Here is a 15130-nt window from a genome sequence, read left to right as displayed (position 1 = left end):
GTCAGAACTGTGTGAAGGTTGATATAGACACCATCAGGAACATGACTGATGAATGTCCCTGGCTTTGCAGTGTCCCACATTAAAGCATCTGCTGTATAATGAGCCCTTCAAGACTACACAGAATTACACAGAAGTTTAGCTTGGTGTCCTGTTTTTAGTTAGGAAGTCCTGGTTTATATAGCAGACTTCAGCACAGGAATATGATGGATTTTCAGGTGTGCCATTGGGCAATTAAATTGTTGGTGACACAGTTACAAAAGTTCTTAGATATTAGAGTTGGAACATTTTCAATATGCTGTATGAGAAGTATCACTGAACTTTATTTAGAGCATGTTTTCTGATAAGGAGTTATATCAATAAAAATATCCCAGACTTGGGTGTGAGTCTGCAGGGTGGACAGGAGTGGGAAGGTAGATGCAAGAGAGGCAGGGCTGTGTGTTTCTTCAAATATCAGCACTTTGAGCAGCTAAACTTTTCTTTCTATCATATTGACTTTCTTCTGTTTACTTGCTCAACAGTGTAATAGCAGAATTTTTTACATGGAGTTTTTCATTGGAGGGTTTATTAACAAAGTTGGTTCTAGTAGGCTTACATGGTCATGTTTGTTACAATGAAAATATGTATGTTGCATATATTTAAGGGTGGGATTTTTTTTTGTTTTTTCGCAAGACTGAAGTTTTTCCTTCTTCCTTACCTTCTACATTTTGGAACATTTGTGCATGTGGAGAGATTTGTTCATGCCATTTCATCCTTTCAGTGCAGAGCATGAAAAAATTGCCATTCATCTAGTCCACCCTGGAAATGCATTCCAACTTCCCAAGAATTCTAATTTCAAACAGGCACAAAGGAAGGAATATAACAACCTGCATGCACTTACATGTCTTTTTGCTGAGTTTTCTCTCCTGCATATTGTTGATTTCATTATTAAAACCATTAAAATTGCTCACATCCAACCAATTAACTGTAAGTAGTCCAAAGATCTATCATAAAGCAACAAAAGGCTGTTCAGCAGCGCACATACTCCCACACACATGCAGTCAGGCTGTGGCTAAGTACTTTTGCACATTGTTGCCTACTGAGAGTAGCAATGCTCCAGTGATGGTAAATAATTAGATCTTGGCAGTCTCTCTTTTTTCCTGTGAATATTGCATTGCACAATTAGAGGTTACTTCTGCATTCAAACTTTGTTCTCTTAATTAGAGACATTCAGATAAGAATGGCACCAACTCTTCCTAAGCATTATGGGAGCTGAAGCAGATCCAGCAAGGGATGTAAGCTCAGCACAAGTGAGAGAAACAGGCTTGCAGGAGTGAGAAGCAGCCCTTCTCACATTTTTGGAGATGCAGCATGAGAGTGCTTCTCCGTAAGTATCAGCAGTGACCTGCAGCTTCAAGACACACTCTCTACAAAGCATCCTGGGAGGACATTTCATTTTTAGGTTCTGCTTGCAGCATTTACAGACAGTCCCACAGCCCACATTTATACTGATTAGAACAGGGGTCTTGATGTTATGATTAAGCTTGTATAGTTGCATTCAGGTTTTTTATAATTGGTCAAACATAAGCACAATTCAACTATAGCTTCAGTTAGTGATGTTTCATTGGCTTCAGCATATTTACTCCAGAGGGCACATGTGAACATAATTTAAAACAAAATAAAAATAATGAAAAGAATATCCACAAAAAGATAATTACAAGTTGTTCTTCTTTGTAGCCACAGTTAAGGAAATCATCACGGTTCAGTACAGCTGTAAATCATTTGTTTAACTGTTTTCCTCCATGTGTACAGACTGAAACTGTTACATGGACTTGATGGTAACAGGGCCAAGCTTTATGCCTTGTGTTATACAAGAGTTTAAAGTAAATAATAGGAAGATTTCTTGTTGCATTGAAATGCATATGCCTGAAAAATGTTTCTTTAAATAAAGGTGATAAGTGTAAAGGGAACAGGAGTAGAACTACAAGTGTTTGTTTACAATGTAAATTTGAAACGGTTAAAACAGCTGTAGTGGAGAAGAGCAGCCTGTTAATTGTGTCACAGACCTCCTTTCTTGGGGAGGGTATGGATATGTAACTTCTGGGTGCCATTTAAGCCTGAAATTCCAGCCATGTTCTGAGTTTAACCTCGAGCTGTGATGAAGCCTAATCCAAATGTTCAGATCACTGCACTCTCTGTAATGGGTCTGGACCAGAGCTCTTACCTCAGATGTAGAGCAAAACTGCATCTGGAGCCATTCTTTGCAGTAACTGTGTTCATTGTTCAAACAAACAAGCTATTTCCTTTTGTGAATCATCCTGGCAATCCCCAGCCTTCAGTACTGTGCAGCTGCATAATGCTCTCAGCAGTGACCAGGACTGAGCAAGGCAGGGGACGCTCAGGCTTTGCACCTTCACAAAAGCCTGAAGAGAAGAGAACAGTGCAGAGAGGAAGGGAAAGTGAGGATGAGAGGGAAACGTGCAGCTGGCAGCCATCTGCTATCAGAAATGAAAGTCATCAGCTTCACAAAGCTTCTCAGTGTTATCTTTTGGGAACAAGTCCATAATTTTTTTCATACTAGAGCTCAAGCTGTCTTCATCACACTCCATTACTTATCCCTGGCAGGGCCCTTTGGGCTGCAGCCCAAAAAGATGTGTTACATCCTTGCTTTGCTTGCAATATAGTTCACCTGAAACCAGCATTGACTTCCATGTCTTTAGTTTCTCAGTTAAAAAAAAAAGTAATAAGATAAATAACCCACCATGCTAAATATGCTCTCAAGCAATTGTTGCAATTACAGAAATTAGTTGCTCTAATTGTTTTCATCTTTTGACAGGAAAACTTAGCAAGACTTCAGAGAGCATTTGCAAGGAAGTGGGAATTCATCTTCATGCAAGCAGAGGCCCAAGTGAAGTGAGTAATCCTGGAGCACTGAATTGCACCAGTATTTAGAGCTGTGAAGGAAGGGGATTCTGAGCAGATAAAACTTCTTTGTCAAAATCTCTACTGTGACTAAGCTCAGAAGGTGTTGGTGAATTTTAATCACTGGCAGACTAGAAACAGTAGAGAGCCAATTCTGAAGGTCTGTGCCAGAAACTGAAAGATGGGTTTAATTATCTGTGCATGGAAATGCTGGTCCGGAGCTCCTAAGCCTGTATTTTCCATGGGACTTCGGGTAATTCACAAGCCCATTGTGCTTCTACATTTATGTAGTATTTTTTGTTTTGCATGAATGAAAAGAACAGAATTTTGTCATTTATGCTTGCACATTATTTCTGAGTCTAAAAATACTGTCACTTCCACGTGATTGTAACGGTGGTGTTTACAGCAGGTATTTCTTCTCATCTTCCCTTGTGAAAGCAGTATGAAGCCTCTTAATGTTTTGAGTGTGTTTTCATTACTGCTGGTAAATGGATATGGTCCAGGGTTTGTGTACTATTGTCTACAAATGAATACCTAAAACTGAGTGTCCATTTTGTGCATGTCATTGTCACTTATTAAATGAAAAGGTTGGTGAAGATGACACTTGAGAACACCAGTACCAAAAGCGTTCCATTGGAAGGAATTTGCACTTTCAGCACTAGATGCTAAAAAGTTAAGGAATATCATTTCTTGAAGGTGTGGCTTGAGGTATATGTCTCTATCTCTGATTAACCCTTTTGAATTTTGATGAATTCTTTGCTTAATACCATTGCAATTATGAACCATTTAAATATATGGTAATTATCTTTTAAATTGCAAGGTAATTAAGGGATTTTTTTCCCAACCAGAATAGCAGTGTTCCATTTGGAAGAGAAAATTAGAACTTAGGATAGCAATTGTACTTTCAGTTACTCATAGGCTATTGCCAAGATGAAAAAAAAAAGTGTAAGTCAAAACAAAAGTCTGCATTCTGTCTAAAACATATAATTATCACCTAAGAAAGAAATGTAAATATCAGACTTATTGTGATCTTTGTTGGTTATTCATCTTTTCTCCATTCTGTTTTCTTTGAAGCATAAGCATGAACTGGCCACTATCAACTTTTTTGCTGTGTAGTTTCAGCTTCTTTGTTCACAGTTCATGTGATGGTTCAGTCTTCAGGTTACCAGAAAGGCAGGCATGGAATTCACATTGTAATTCACAGTTAATTAAAAGTTTAATTAACTGGAAAAGGGGGGGAAAAATCAAAAATACCTGAAAACATTCCTCCTGCTTACCAAGTTTTGTTTTGTTTTCCACATTTTTGTTTGCACAAAGGATTCCTGTTGCTATACCCACATTGCTACAAAAACTGCAACTACAGAGTATCTAGCTGCTTTGGGTCTTCATAGTTTAAAATGTGAAATAATGAGCTATCAGTAAGTTTGGAGACAGGAGCTGACAATCTCGGTTGAGCACAAAGTGTCAGTGAAAAGAATTCATGAAGACTCCAAGTAGTCCCTCCAATTTGTGTGTGCTGTAAGACTGGAGTAGGCTTCACCTTTCCCTTTGGCCAGGTGTGAAGGACTCACTCAGAAAAGTAGTTTTGGGCTGGGTGTTCTCAGTATGGTACAGAAGCTGCTCTGGCTTTGTGTGAGGACAGAGCTTGTGCCATCATCTCAGCATTGCAAGGGGTAAATCAGCTAGTGATGCTAAACGGTGAAGAATTTGGTTTTTTTCTGGGGAGGGTGTTCAGAAACTTCAGTTTTAGTCCCCTGATTCCTATCCTCTTGGTACATTTCTAGCACACGCTTAGCCATGAGTCACTGCCCCACAAAAACAAAAACAGATGGGAGAGAACTTGGTGGTCAGGAATCACCACTGGTGTGGAGTTTGTTTTTTTTCCTCGCTGTTTTCATTTTCCTGGTGGCAACAATGTGGGAACCCATCACAGGGGCACTGAGCTTTATTCAGTCCTGCTCTGGCAGCAGAGGCATGGAAAGCTGTTCCATGTGCTTCCTCCAGTCCCTGTGCAGGTAGATCTTGCAAGCTGGTGCTGACTTCGTGCTCATGTGTAAATCTGGGAGAGGTGCCGGATGTCACCTGCTCACTGCTGCCAGGAATTACCTTCTGCAACCTCCAGTGGCCTTTGGGCTGTGTGCTTTGAGTGAGTTGGTTCACTGGCTGAATCAGGGCTGGAATTACTGAGTTCCTGTTAAGCCAGCCCAGTCATGTCTCTCTGGGGCAGGTGCTGGCTTGCAGGGGCCATGCAGCAAGCTCAGCTTTGGTCACCTGTGCTGTCACCCCTTGCTCTGCCAGCATGGGGGCACACGGGCAGAGCCAATTTTTTGGGGTTGAAAGATCTAAGGAGGAGTGGCCACAAGTGCTGCCCATGCTGTTGGGAATGTCTGGGATAGATTTCTTCAAAATCTGTATTCATGCCAGTGGTGCTGGGCACTGGTGAGGCATTGGGGTGCAATGGGGTCTCCTGGTGGGAACCTCAGTTCAGCACCACCAGAAGCCTCACCTGGTGCAAACAGGTCCTGGTGGGTCTCCTGACACAGGCAAAAACACAAACTTTCCCAGCCTGTCAAATCATAGTGTGGGAACATGGTACCAGGAAAAGTTTTCCTCACCAGATGAAAAACAGCTGTTCAATTTTTCCACATTAATAGGAAAATCTCTTTTGATCCATGTTGGAGTAAACATCAGTGTTATTTTGTTCATGGTATGTGCCCATGCAAGTGTGACAAAAAAAGTTGATTTCTGAAACTTTTTGTCTTGTCCTACAGCTAGGAACTTTATTAGAGAAGAAAGCATGACTTGTACATTGACTCGTACTCACTTATACTTTTGTTTTCAGAATCGACAGGAAAAAGGATAAAACGGAAAGAAAGATTTTGGACAGCCAGGAGAGAGCATTCTGGGATGTGCACAGGCCTGTGGTAAAACTATTTTTGAATGATGAGGTTTTGACAGGAAAAGTTTTATTACTAGTAAATGTTTTATGCACAAGGATATTACTTTTATAGTCACCACGTGGATTTTCCTCACAGTTCAAAATGCACCATCTACAAGATTGAGACATTCTGGGCTTGTGTACCTATGGAACTATTGATTGGAAATATGTGAAAAATATGAATTTTGGAAGATATTTACTGGGCTTATGAAAGAAAAGCAGCTTACTCAGTTTGTCTCAGACTTCCTGGCAAAAGTTCCCCCATTAGTTATTTTCTTTTGGTGCCAAAGTTAGGAGTAAGTGGATTGAATGCTGACATGGCATCCTTGGGTATGTGCAATCTCTTGTAAAGCAAGAGTAATTTATGGGACACAAATCTCAAGAAAGATTTTTGGACAGGATCTAATAGTGTATTTTATAAAGGTAAGGTAGGATGAAGATTCATAATGGAGGAATAACACAATCACCATCTCTTTTTAGCCAGGTTGTGTGAACACCACAGAAATGGACATTAGAAAGTGTCGCCGTATGAAAAACCCACAAAAAGTGAAAAAGGTCAGCTTGAGCTCCTGGTTTTGTTTTTTGCTTGTTTGGGGTTGGTTTGGTTCACTGTGTTTTCTTTTAAGGTAAATCATACTTGACACCTACTGTATAAGAGATTTACCCCAGAGGAACAAACTTTCAGTAGTATGAATTCTGTTTTGTTCTCCTTGGTGAATTTATTATTTCCATTTAACAAGCAAAGTTGTGCTGGCTGGGTGGTGGGTAGAGCTGAGAAAGGCATTAAGGAGCTCTGTCCCCCAAATGTCTGATGGCTCTGCACTCTCATAAAACTAAAAGTAATTGGCAAAAATAGTTAGGTCCCTTTTTAAGAAATTACCTGGGCACAGATAATGAGATGTTTACCTGCCTTAATCATTTCAAAGGCTGGATCATTAGCAACTTGGGTGTCTTTGACTTCCAGCAAGTTTGAGCACTTCTATGTATATGAAGTCATAGAATCAATTAGATTGAAAAAAAAACATTAAGATCAGTGACTCAAAACCTTAACCTAACCAAGTCCTTCACTAAGCCATGTTCCTGTCTTTTAAATAATTTCAAGGATGGTGACTCAACAACTTCTCTAGGCAGCCTTGTTCCAGTGCTTGATAACCATTTCAGAGAAGAAATTTTTCCTAATATCCAGTCTAAACCTCTCTTGGCACAGCTTCAGGCTGTTTCCTCTTGTCTCATCACTTGCTATGTTTCTGGATGGAACACCAGACTCCTGAACTTCCATGAGCAGTTAAACTGCAGCTGAGCTATTCATATGTCTATTGGAAGTTTTACTGAAGAGCAAAAGCACTAAAGGAAAGGGCAAATAACATTATTTTCAGTGCAGATGTCTGTGCTGAAAATGAATTGGCTACAAGTCAGTCTGCAGGTTTTTGTTTAGAGAAGTTCACATGAACTTGACCCATTCACTTGACCTGGTTAAGAACTTTCTTCAATATGTAGTTTTACATCAAGAAATTTTAAATCAAGTGTAAGACAGTGGCATGGAATTATTCTCTAGTATTTTCCTTTACCACTTAGATCACCCCAGTGACAACTCCCAGTGTTCATCCTACAAGTGTTAATGCGCACAGCCTTCGGAGCTCCTAAAAAATTATCAGCTGCATTTTAACATTTAAAACAAACTCTTCTCTTAACATGCCTACAGGCCTTCCAAGTGCAGGTATCAGCAAGCATGGCCTGATCTGTAAATTTTGCTCCAGGCTGAATGATTATTGACCTGTGTGGGTATAAAGAGTAGGAAATTGCTGGCTTGTTACCTTACTGCTTTGCATACTGCACTGTTCCTCATTGTGAACAGAAAAATGTTGTAATCTCTTCTGTTTGTTCCTTGGTTCCTCACAGTCAGTGTATGGGGTTACAGAGGAGTCTCAGCCCCAAAGCCCTGTACACCTGCCCTCCCAGCCAGTGCGCAAAACGACCAAGGAGGATTTCCGGAAGCAAGTAAGTAGGTGGCTGCATGGCAACTCTTCTGAGAACTGCTACCAGATAAAAAGCATAGAAAGTTACTGAGATATCAGCAAAACCCAGTTGCATTATTTACCTGTGCTTGATCCTCACATACTTATTCTATCCTTGATCCTCACTTATGTAAAGTATTAGTGAGTATTCATTGAGCAGTGCAGTTGTATGGTGATCTGTGTGATGAGTAGCACTGACCTTTGAATCTGCTGTTATTGTCTATGGACCAGACACAGACAATAAGAAAATAATTCCAGTTCACTGAGGATGTCTGAAAAGTGGGCAGTGACAAAGGCCAGTGTAGCTGGGCACAGGCTGGGGACAAGTGGTGAGGAAAGGCATCATTGAGTGCAAGACTGTTAGGCTGTACAGTCAGAGCTTTTAGGACGAAATTATTTGGACAATCATGCCAAGGAATGACCAGCCAACCCACACATCCTTGCCCTGACACAAAAAGCTCTCCCTCAAAATTACTTCACTGCAATAAGCAGCCCTTGCTGAAAGACAAACAGGAATTACTAGATCAGCATTTTACTAAAGGCAGCTTTAAACAAGTTTCTTAGGCAACCAATTTTTGGATGGTTTTCTGAACTATACCTGGATGCTGCATTTCTTGAGCTTTTTTATCATAGACCGAAGGACTGGTTGATAGCAGAATGAAAGTGTGTTGTAAAATGTTACTGGTCTTGTCATGCTGGTCAGTAAGAGAAATGGGAGAGCAGAGTGTGTTTGTAAAAAGGAGATCATATTGTACCCTGAGTAGTCTAGGAACCTTGGCCCCAAATACGTGTCTTTTCTACTTTCAGTTATGTCTTCTGAAGCTTCCCCTAGGGCTTTGCCTTTGGCAATGGAGCCTCCTATTGGAAGCAGTTAATAAGCTTCTAATACCTAGGGAAGGGTCCCGTTTCCTTCTGAGTTATTTTCAAGCTGTTTGGAAAGAGAAATCAATAGTGTGTTGGGATATTGTCAATGCATGCTGCAGAACTCATAGATTGTTAATGTCCTTGTCATCTCTCTCCTCAGATAACTTTTCTGAACATGCAGATAGAGAGACATTGTTTAAAGATGTCCAAAGTAGCAGAAAGGTGAGTGTCTGCATTTGGATGATTTCTCATTCTTTCCTCATCTCCAGTTTGGCATTTCTAGAAACAGAGCAGGCAGCAAAATACAAAGGCTTTTGACCCCTTTTCCGTGCATCAATCCTTTCCCCTCCTTGACCAGCTGTGCTGCCTGTCTGCTGGCTGCTGACACTTCTGTACTCACTCTTCTGCCACTGAGCAAAAATAGGTGGAAAATGAGGACCTCTAATACTGCAAAAGAAAAGAAGCATTCACAAAAGAAAAAAGCTTGTCAGACTTGTTTCCCACCCCTTCACTACCCTAGGGTTTATTTTTAGAAAAGTCATTCCTGTCTCAATTTGAAAATAACCTTTTTCCCCCTTTTTGGCTGAACTCTCAGCGCTCATCTCTTGTTAGTCTGGGACAGCTCTGGGGAAGGAGCTGTGTTTGCATTTGTTGCACGTGGTGTTCACATCTCTGTTCATACTGGGGTTGTAGGACCAGTTCCTGCTCCCACTTAGATGTATATGAAACCCTTAGAGAAGCTCTGGGGTTGTACCTATACTACTCAAGGCACTTTTTTAAGGAGTGGATTTCTAAGAATCAAGGCACAATTTGACTTGCAGAATATTTAGTTTTGGTAGAAGAGTATGAATAGGTGAAGAACAAGTCCAAACTTGAGTATGACAGCTTATTTACTTAGGTACTTGTAAGTTATGTGCACTTACAGGGTAGTCACTGAGATGAAGGTAGGGATAGCAATGCTCTTCAGTGACATCACTTTTAAAGCAAAACTGTGTTGAATATGAGGGATAGGATAAGGGCTGGTTCCTTCCAGAAAAATAATAGAGGAATTTTTCTTTAAGCAGAGTAAAATGGGATTATCCCATGAAATGTGCTTTGCAGTGCCTGCACCTGTAGTTAGCATGCATGTACTAAACTAGGTAAATGAAATGGTGAGAGGCCCGTTGTAAGTTCCTATTGGCTCATGAAATTCAGCAATTAAAATGAAAACGTATCAAATTAAAGAGAAAATATTCAGAGGCTCCCTGAAATCCTGCATGCAATACATTGTGTGATTGAAATGAGCACATTTATGTTTTGGGCTTTTGGATCTTTTTAATTACGAACATGTACTCATACTTTAAAAAAAAAGTAATTGTACTGAATTTATTTACAATGACCTTAATATAGTGAGACAGTAATAATTTTCCTGGTTTGAAAGGGCTTTCTTTTTTTTAACCATTGCTTTCAAGTTGGAGAAGAAAATTTTGCTATCAAAACTTGTGCAAAATAATAACCAGGAAAAAAGCAAATAAACTGAGAACAGTCAAATTACAGAATCGCAAAATAAGCTGAGTTGGAGGGGACCCATCAGGATCATCAAGTCCAACCCCTGACCCTGGACAGGAGATCACACCATGTGCCTGAGAGCATTGACCAAACACTTCTTGAACTCTGGTAGGATTAGTGCTATGACTGCTTCCCTGGGGAGACTGTTCTAGTACCCAAACACCCTCTGGATCAAGGACCTCACACTTCTAAATAATTATTAAGAATTATAAAGAATTAAAATCGTGGTTGTGATCTTTATATCTCGTGAGGAGGTGTTTGGTCATGTGATGACTTTGAATATTGATTTGAATATTGGAAATATTGATTGAGAGTCCCAGGATTTGGTGTGGAGAGTGGAGGGAAGTGCAGTCTGGATGTGGAGCATTGCAGAGCAGGTAGGACGGAGGTAGAGGAGCTGATGGCTCCGGTGGCTTCACCCAGGGGTGAGCACTGGTGAGAAGGAATGAACATAGATGACCTGACTTGCTCAATTGCCTGAAAAAAACCCTGTGCAGCCTTGAAAGCCCCATTAAAATACTGATTACAAGCACGAAGAACAAATTTGCTGTGTAAGGAAATGCTGCTATTATCAAGTCGATTTTCAGTCTGGACCCTGCTCTGGGGACAGTTTAGGTGACAGTGTGGCAGATCAGGGTACAGGAGATGACTTCTTGGCATGCTCCCTGCAAAAGTCAAGCCTGACAGTGGCACCACCTGCCAATTTTTCAGTATAGCACAAAGGCACTTGCAGAGAGAATGAGGGAAGTAACAAGGAGCAAGTAAGTCAGGAAGCGCTAGGGCAAGCAAGTTATAGGAATAAGATATAATCTTTTTCAATAGTAGTAGGTAAATTGTATTTATTTTACATTAATTCACGGTATTCTTGGGATAGCCCTTGTCAGTCAGAAGAGGAAGGCTTTCCAAAAGATATCTCCAGCTTCTGTGAGATAAATGCTTGCTGCTAAAGATATTCTTCCCCTGCCTCCCTGTGCTGCCTCCAGGAGTAGATCTGTACCAGCTGTGGGAACAGGCATCCCTCAGCTGCTCCACACACCTTGGAAACTGTCTTTCTTCCACATCCTTCCTCCCCACTTGGGACCTGCACTCTGTTGGTTTTAGCCATTGAGCTTTGAGAACTGTTGAGCAAAACTAGCAATATCATTCTACCTATTGTTTTCCCTGACTGCACTGTGCAGTGTGAGTACAATTGCATTAGACATGGCATCACTGAAATGGCTGGGGAAAAATGAACATCTTCCTACCAGAAGCAATCTCAGTTCCCTAGATGGAAATCTGTGCTATCCTTTCAGCTTCTCATCAAAGTTCCTGTGAAGGCTCAGCAGGCCCCCTTGATTGAGAGACAGTTGGGTTCTCAAGGCAAGCTCTGCACCCCTCAGTCAGCTGTTCCCACCATTTCTTCTACCGGGTATTCAGTTTATCACCCAAAAGGCCAGGTTTGCATTTTGACAAAAATGCTTTTCCTTAGGAGTCCCCCGCCTGTAGCCTCCTTTAGACAATGAGGCAATGATTCTGCTGCTGCCATTATACCAAATCAGCAAAATGTGCTTAGAAATTCCCCCTTGTTTCATTTTAGTTTTTTTTCCCCCTTTCCTTTTTGCTAGTACTTGTACTAGCACCTCTGATGCCTTCTTATTATTTTATTAGGACCAATTCAGGTTTCACAGCAGATATCTCCTGATTGATCCTTTTTGGCTTTCTTTTCTTTTTTAACCAACCCTCTCTTTCATTGATGTCTAAGGGACTGCTGCTGCTCTGTGAAATTGGACACTGCTCCCTCCTCCAACCCTTGACCCACAGCACTCATGAAATGTAATTAATGAAATGAGATGAGACAGCCCTGAGTGCCCTAAGGGGCAATGGGAACCTACTGTGGTTACAAAAGTGTATGATTTTAATGCCTCATGATAACAGCTAGAACAAACAAAAAAGAAATAATTACTGTAGAGCAGGTCAGGGAAACTTTCTGCCTTTTATGACCCTTTGTTTCGCAGGGTCTTTTCATTCGCCTGCCTTTTTGAGATGTGTGGAGGACCAGTGGTAAAGTTTAGCATGGACAATCACAGTGCAGGTACATTGGTTGTTGAGTATGATGAGACATAATTAATTTAGTTAATTACTTGGCAGATGTAGGCAAAAATAAATTGCCTTAGAGTATTTCCAATATAGACTAGAAGAAATTTCTTTTTATTTATTTCATATTTTCTGTCTTTCTTTTGTAAAAATGCACCCCTAACCCCAACCCCAGTGGAATTCCTGAATCATTTATGCAAGCAGACACAGTCCTTTTCCCAGAAAGTTCTTTGAATCTTATCCTAGTGAGGATTAGAGGCTATATGCCTTAACTGACTCACCATGAAGAAAGCCAGTGTAAAGGCCAGGTGTTTTTCCAACACATATATAATTTACTATAGTCTAAGGTAATTATTGCTTGTATTTTACAACAGTGCTGTTAGACTAAATACTACACCAACAAAACTAAAAAATTATCTATAGGCAAAGCTTTGGTGCTTAGGACTATGACCTCAAAATATTTAAGCATATTCTTACCTGCAGCCCATGACCCTCTTTAGGTGAGTTTCTCATAGTGCATAAATTTGTGTGTACAATAGTTTGCAAAAATTAAAAGGATGAGAGGCCGTAGTTAACATGCAGCAAATGAACAGGATGACACACACTTCACATTCTTCCCATGGCTCTCTGGGGAAGTCCTGCCATAGCAATCCAATTGTTGCCTCATCAGGTTTTTTGGGGGCATCTCAACAGAGACAAGCTTGAGGAAAATGCTGCTGTTGAGGAAAATACTGCAGTGAGCGTGTGGGTGTTTGCAGAGAAATCCTTGCATGCATCATCCCTGGGAAAAGGGTCTCCTGTGGTTGCTGACTAATCCCTATAAATAAAAAGAAGCACACACAAAAACAAAACAAAAATCCTACCAAAAAAAAATCCCAACAGGATAAAAAAAAATAATCTGTACCTCTCTGACATGACTGAGCATTCACACCTTTTCATTATTTTTTTTTTATTTCCTTTTTTTTCTTACCTGCCAGTTTAATAGCCTACACAGAGCAGTATGTGGAATATGACCCCTTTATAACTCCTGCTGAGCCTTCCAATCCCTGGATAAGTGATGATGCAGCATTGTGGGACATTGAAATGAGGTAAAAAATAATTGTTAGTTTTAACTAATATGAGAATTGTCTTGCCATTTTGTTTGTATGTTCTTCACACTGCCCTGTTTGGAAAGGAGGTTGTATGTCTGAACTACAAGATTCAAGAACATAGCTAAAGTCTATCACTGGTGTCTGTGAATTATTCAGCCCTTCCACTTCCATATGGCTTGGTGTATGGGACTCTGTAAGTCAGGTAATGGATGTTTTCAAACCTGTCAAGCACATGTGCACACTCAGGTCTAGGAGCCTAAAGCTATAGGATACTGCTAAGACAAACTTGTTCCACACATCTCATTTGACCATTGAGAGCCTGCTCTTCCCCAGCTGCAATGCACCAGCCCTGCTTCTGTCATGGAATCCCATGAAAGATGCTGCTGACAAAATGGGATGAGTCACAGAGGAGTGGCTATTCCTGCTGTGCAGAATGAGTTTGGCACAGGAACCAGAAGAATGTAGCTCACGTGTGATATGTGAGACTTGGCTCACAGAGCTGTAATAGGTTGATAGAGTCAGTTCAGGCCTCACCTGTTGATGAACCAGCTGGTTTGTCTCTGTTATGGTGTCAAATAAATGAAATGAGAGAGGAACATCTGTAGGACATTCAACACCTTGCACCTCAGAGAATTTCTCAAAAAAAGCCCACCCAAAAACCAAGCAGAACACTGCAGAGGAAATCATGTTTTGCCCACGTGATGCTGCTGGAAAGGAAGTCTGGCCTGTGTCTGTCTCTTGCCTTCACAGGCTATCCACAATCCTCATAAAGGGGCTGGGATTGTCCTGCTTGCCACTACGCCTTAACAGCTCCCATAGCAAATTTGAATGGAATTACGATGCTGCATATTACCTTCACTATTCAATCACATCCTGTGGCCGACATCTGCAAGGGCTCAGCAGCTTCTGCAGTGTTTAGTTGCTGCCATTTGGCACCAAGTCTGAACTTGGAGTTCACTTTAGCAAATCTTTGTTAAGAGAATGCCAAATCTAATCCTGTGTGTTCCTTGAATAATAATTTAGAGATGCTATTGGCCTAAGAAAACTGATTCATAGGAAATCAGTGTTCCAGGGAAAGAACAAGACTTTGCCCCATTTAAAAACCAAGTAGTTTGGGATGTGAAAATTGTTTTCGCCTGCTTCTCTGCTAGTCACAGAAATACATTATTTTCCTAACCTCTGCCCCTCTTCACATAATTTTAGTATTTGTTATTTCTGTTTTAGCTAATTTCTCTCATTTTCTCCATCCTCCCTAGTAGGGTTAGTGCCAGATACAGCCCTTGCAAAAAACACTTCTCTGCAAGGTAATCCAGGCATCCATTATTTCTGCATCTGTTGACATGGATGCAAATCCCAGAAAAGATGTCTGTGTCCCTGAAGAATACAATTAACCTGATGTCACAGCCTTATAGGAATTTAAAATAAATGCTTGGCTTCTGGTATGATTTCAAGTTAAGGAAGGTGATTTTACTGCAGATGAAAAAGAGAAAGCTGTAGTGTGAGGAGATGGAAGAACAAACAGCTCTGTATTTCCATTTTATTCTCTATTGTAAAAAAACTAACTGCATCTGCATCTAGTTGCAACTTGCATGAATAATTAAATGATCCCCAAGATCCCCTTGTGTTGCCTGCAAAGCTGTTTCCTCAGTTAGGAGAGCAGGGCCCTTGCACAGGAAAACAAAGAGCCTCTCTCTGCTAGTGGC

General features: G+C 40.7%; 1 protein-coding gene across 7 annotated transcripts in view; it reads left to right on the top strand.

Annotated features, from left to right (window-relative positions):
* Positions 1-15130, top strand: part of RGS6 (regulator of G protein signaling 6) — a 259350-nt gene that overhangs the window by 195375 nt on the left and 48845 nt on the right. For all 7 annotated transcript variants that reach the window (XM_015630847.3, XM_033514924.1, XM_033514923.1 and 4 more), the window contains 6 exons: positions 2813-2889; positions 5741-5822; positions 6317-6391; positions 7736-7834; positions 8876-8937; positions 13314-13424. In XM_015630847.3, the coding sequence (XP_015486333.1) occupies positions 2813-2889; positions 5741-5822; positions 6317-6391; positions 7736-7834; positions 8876-8937; positions 13314-13424 (506 nt within the window). The remainder of the gene's footprint in view (positions 1-2812; positions 2890-5740; positions 5823-6316; positions 6392-7735; positions 7835-8875; positions 8938-13313; positions 13425-15130) is intronic.

Source organism: Parus major, chromosome 5 (genome assembly GCF_001522545.3).
Source record: "Parus major isolate Abel chromosome 5, Parus_major1.1, whole genome shotgun sequence".
Lineage (NCBI taxonomy): Eukaryota > Metazoa > Chordata > Aves > Passeriformes > Paridae > Parus > Parus major.
The sequence above is the reverse complement of the archived record's forward strand: the minus strand, read 5'-3'. Positions and strand labels throughout refer to the sequence as shown.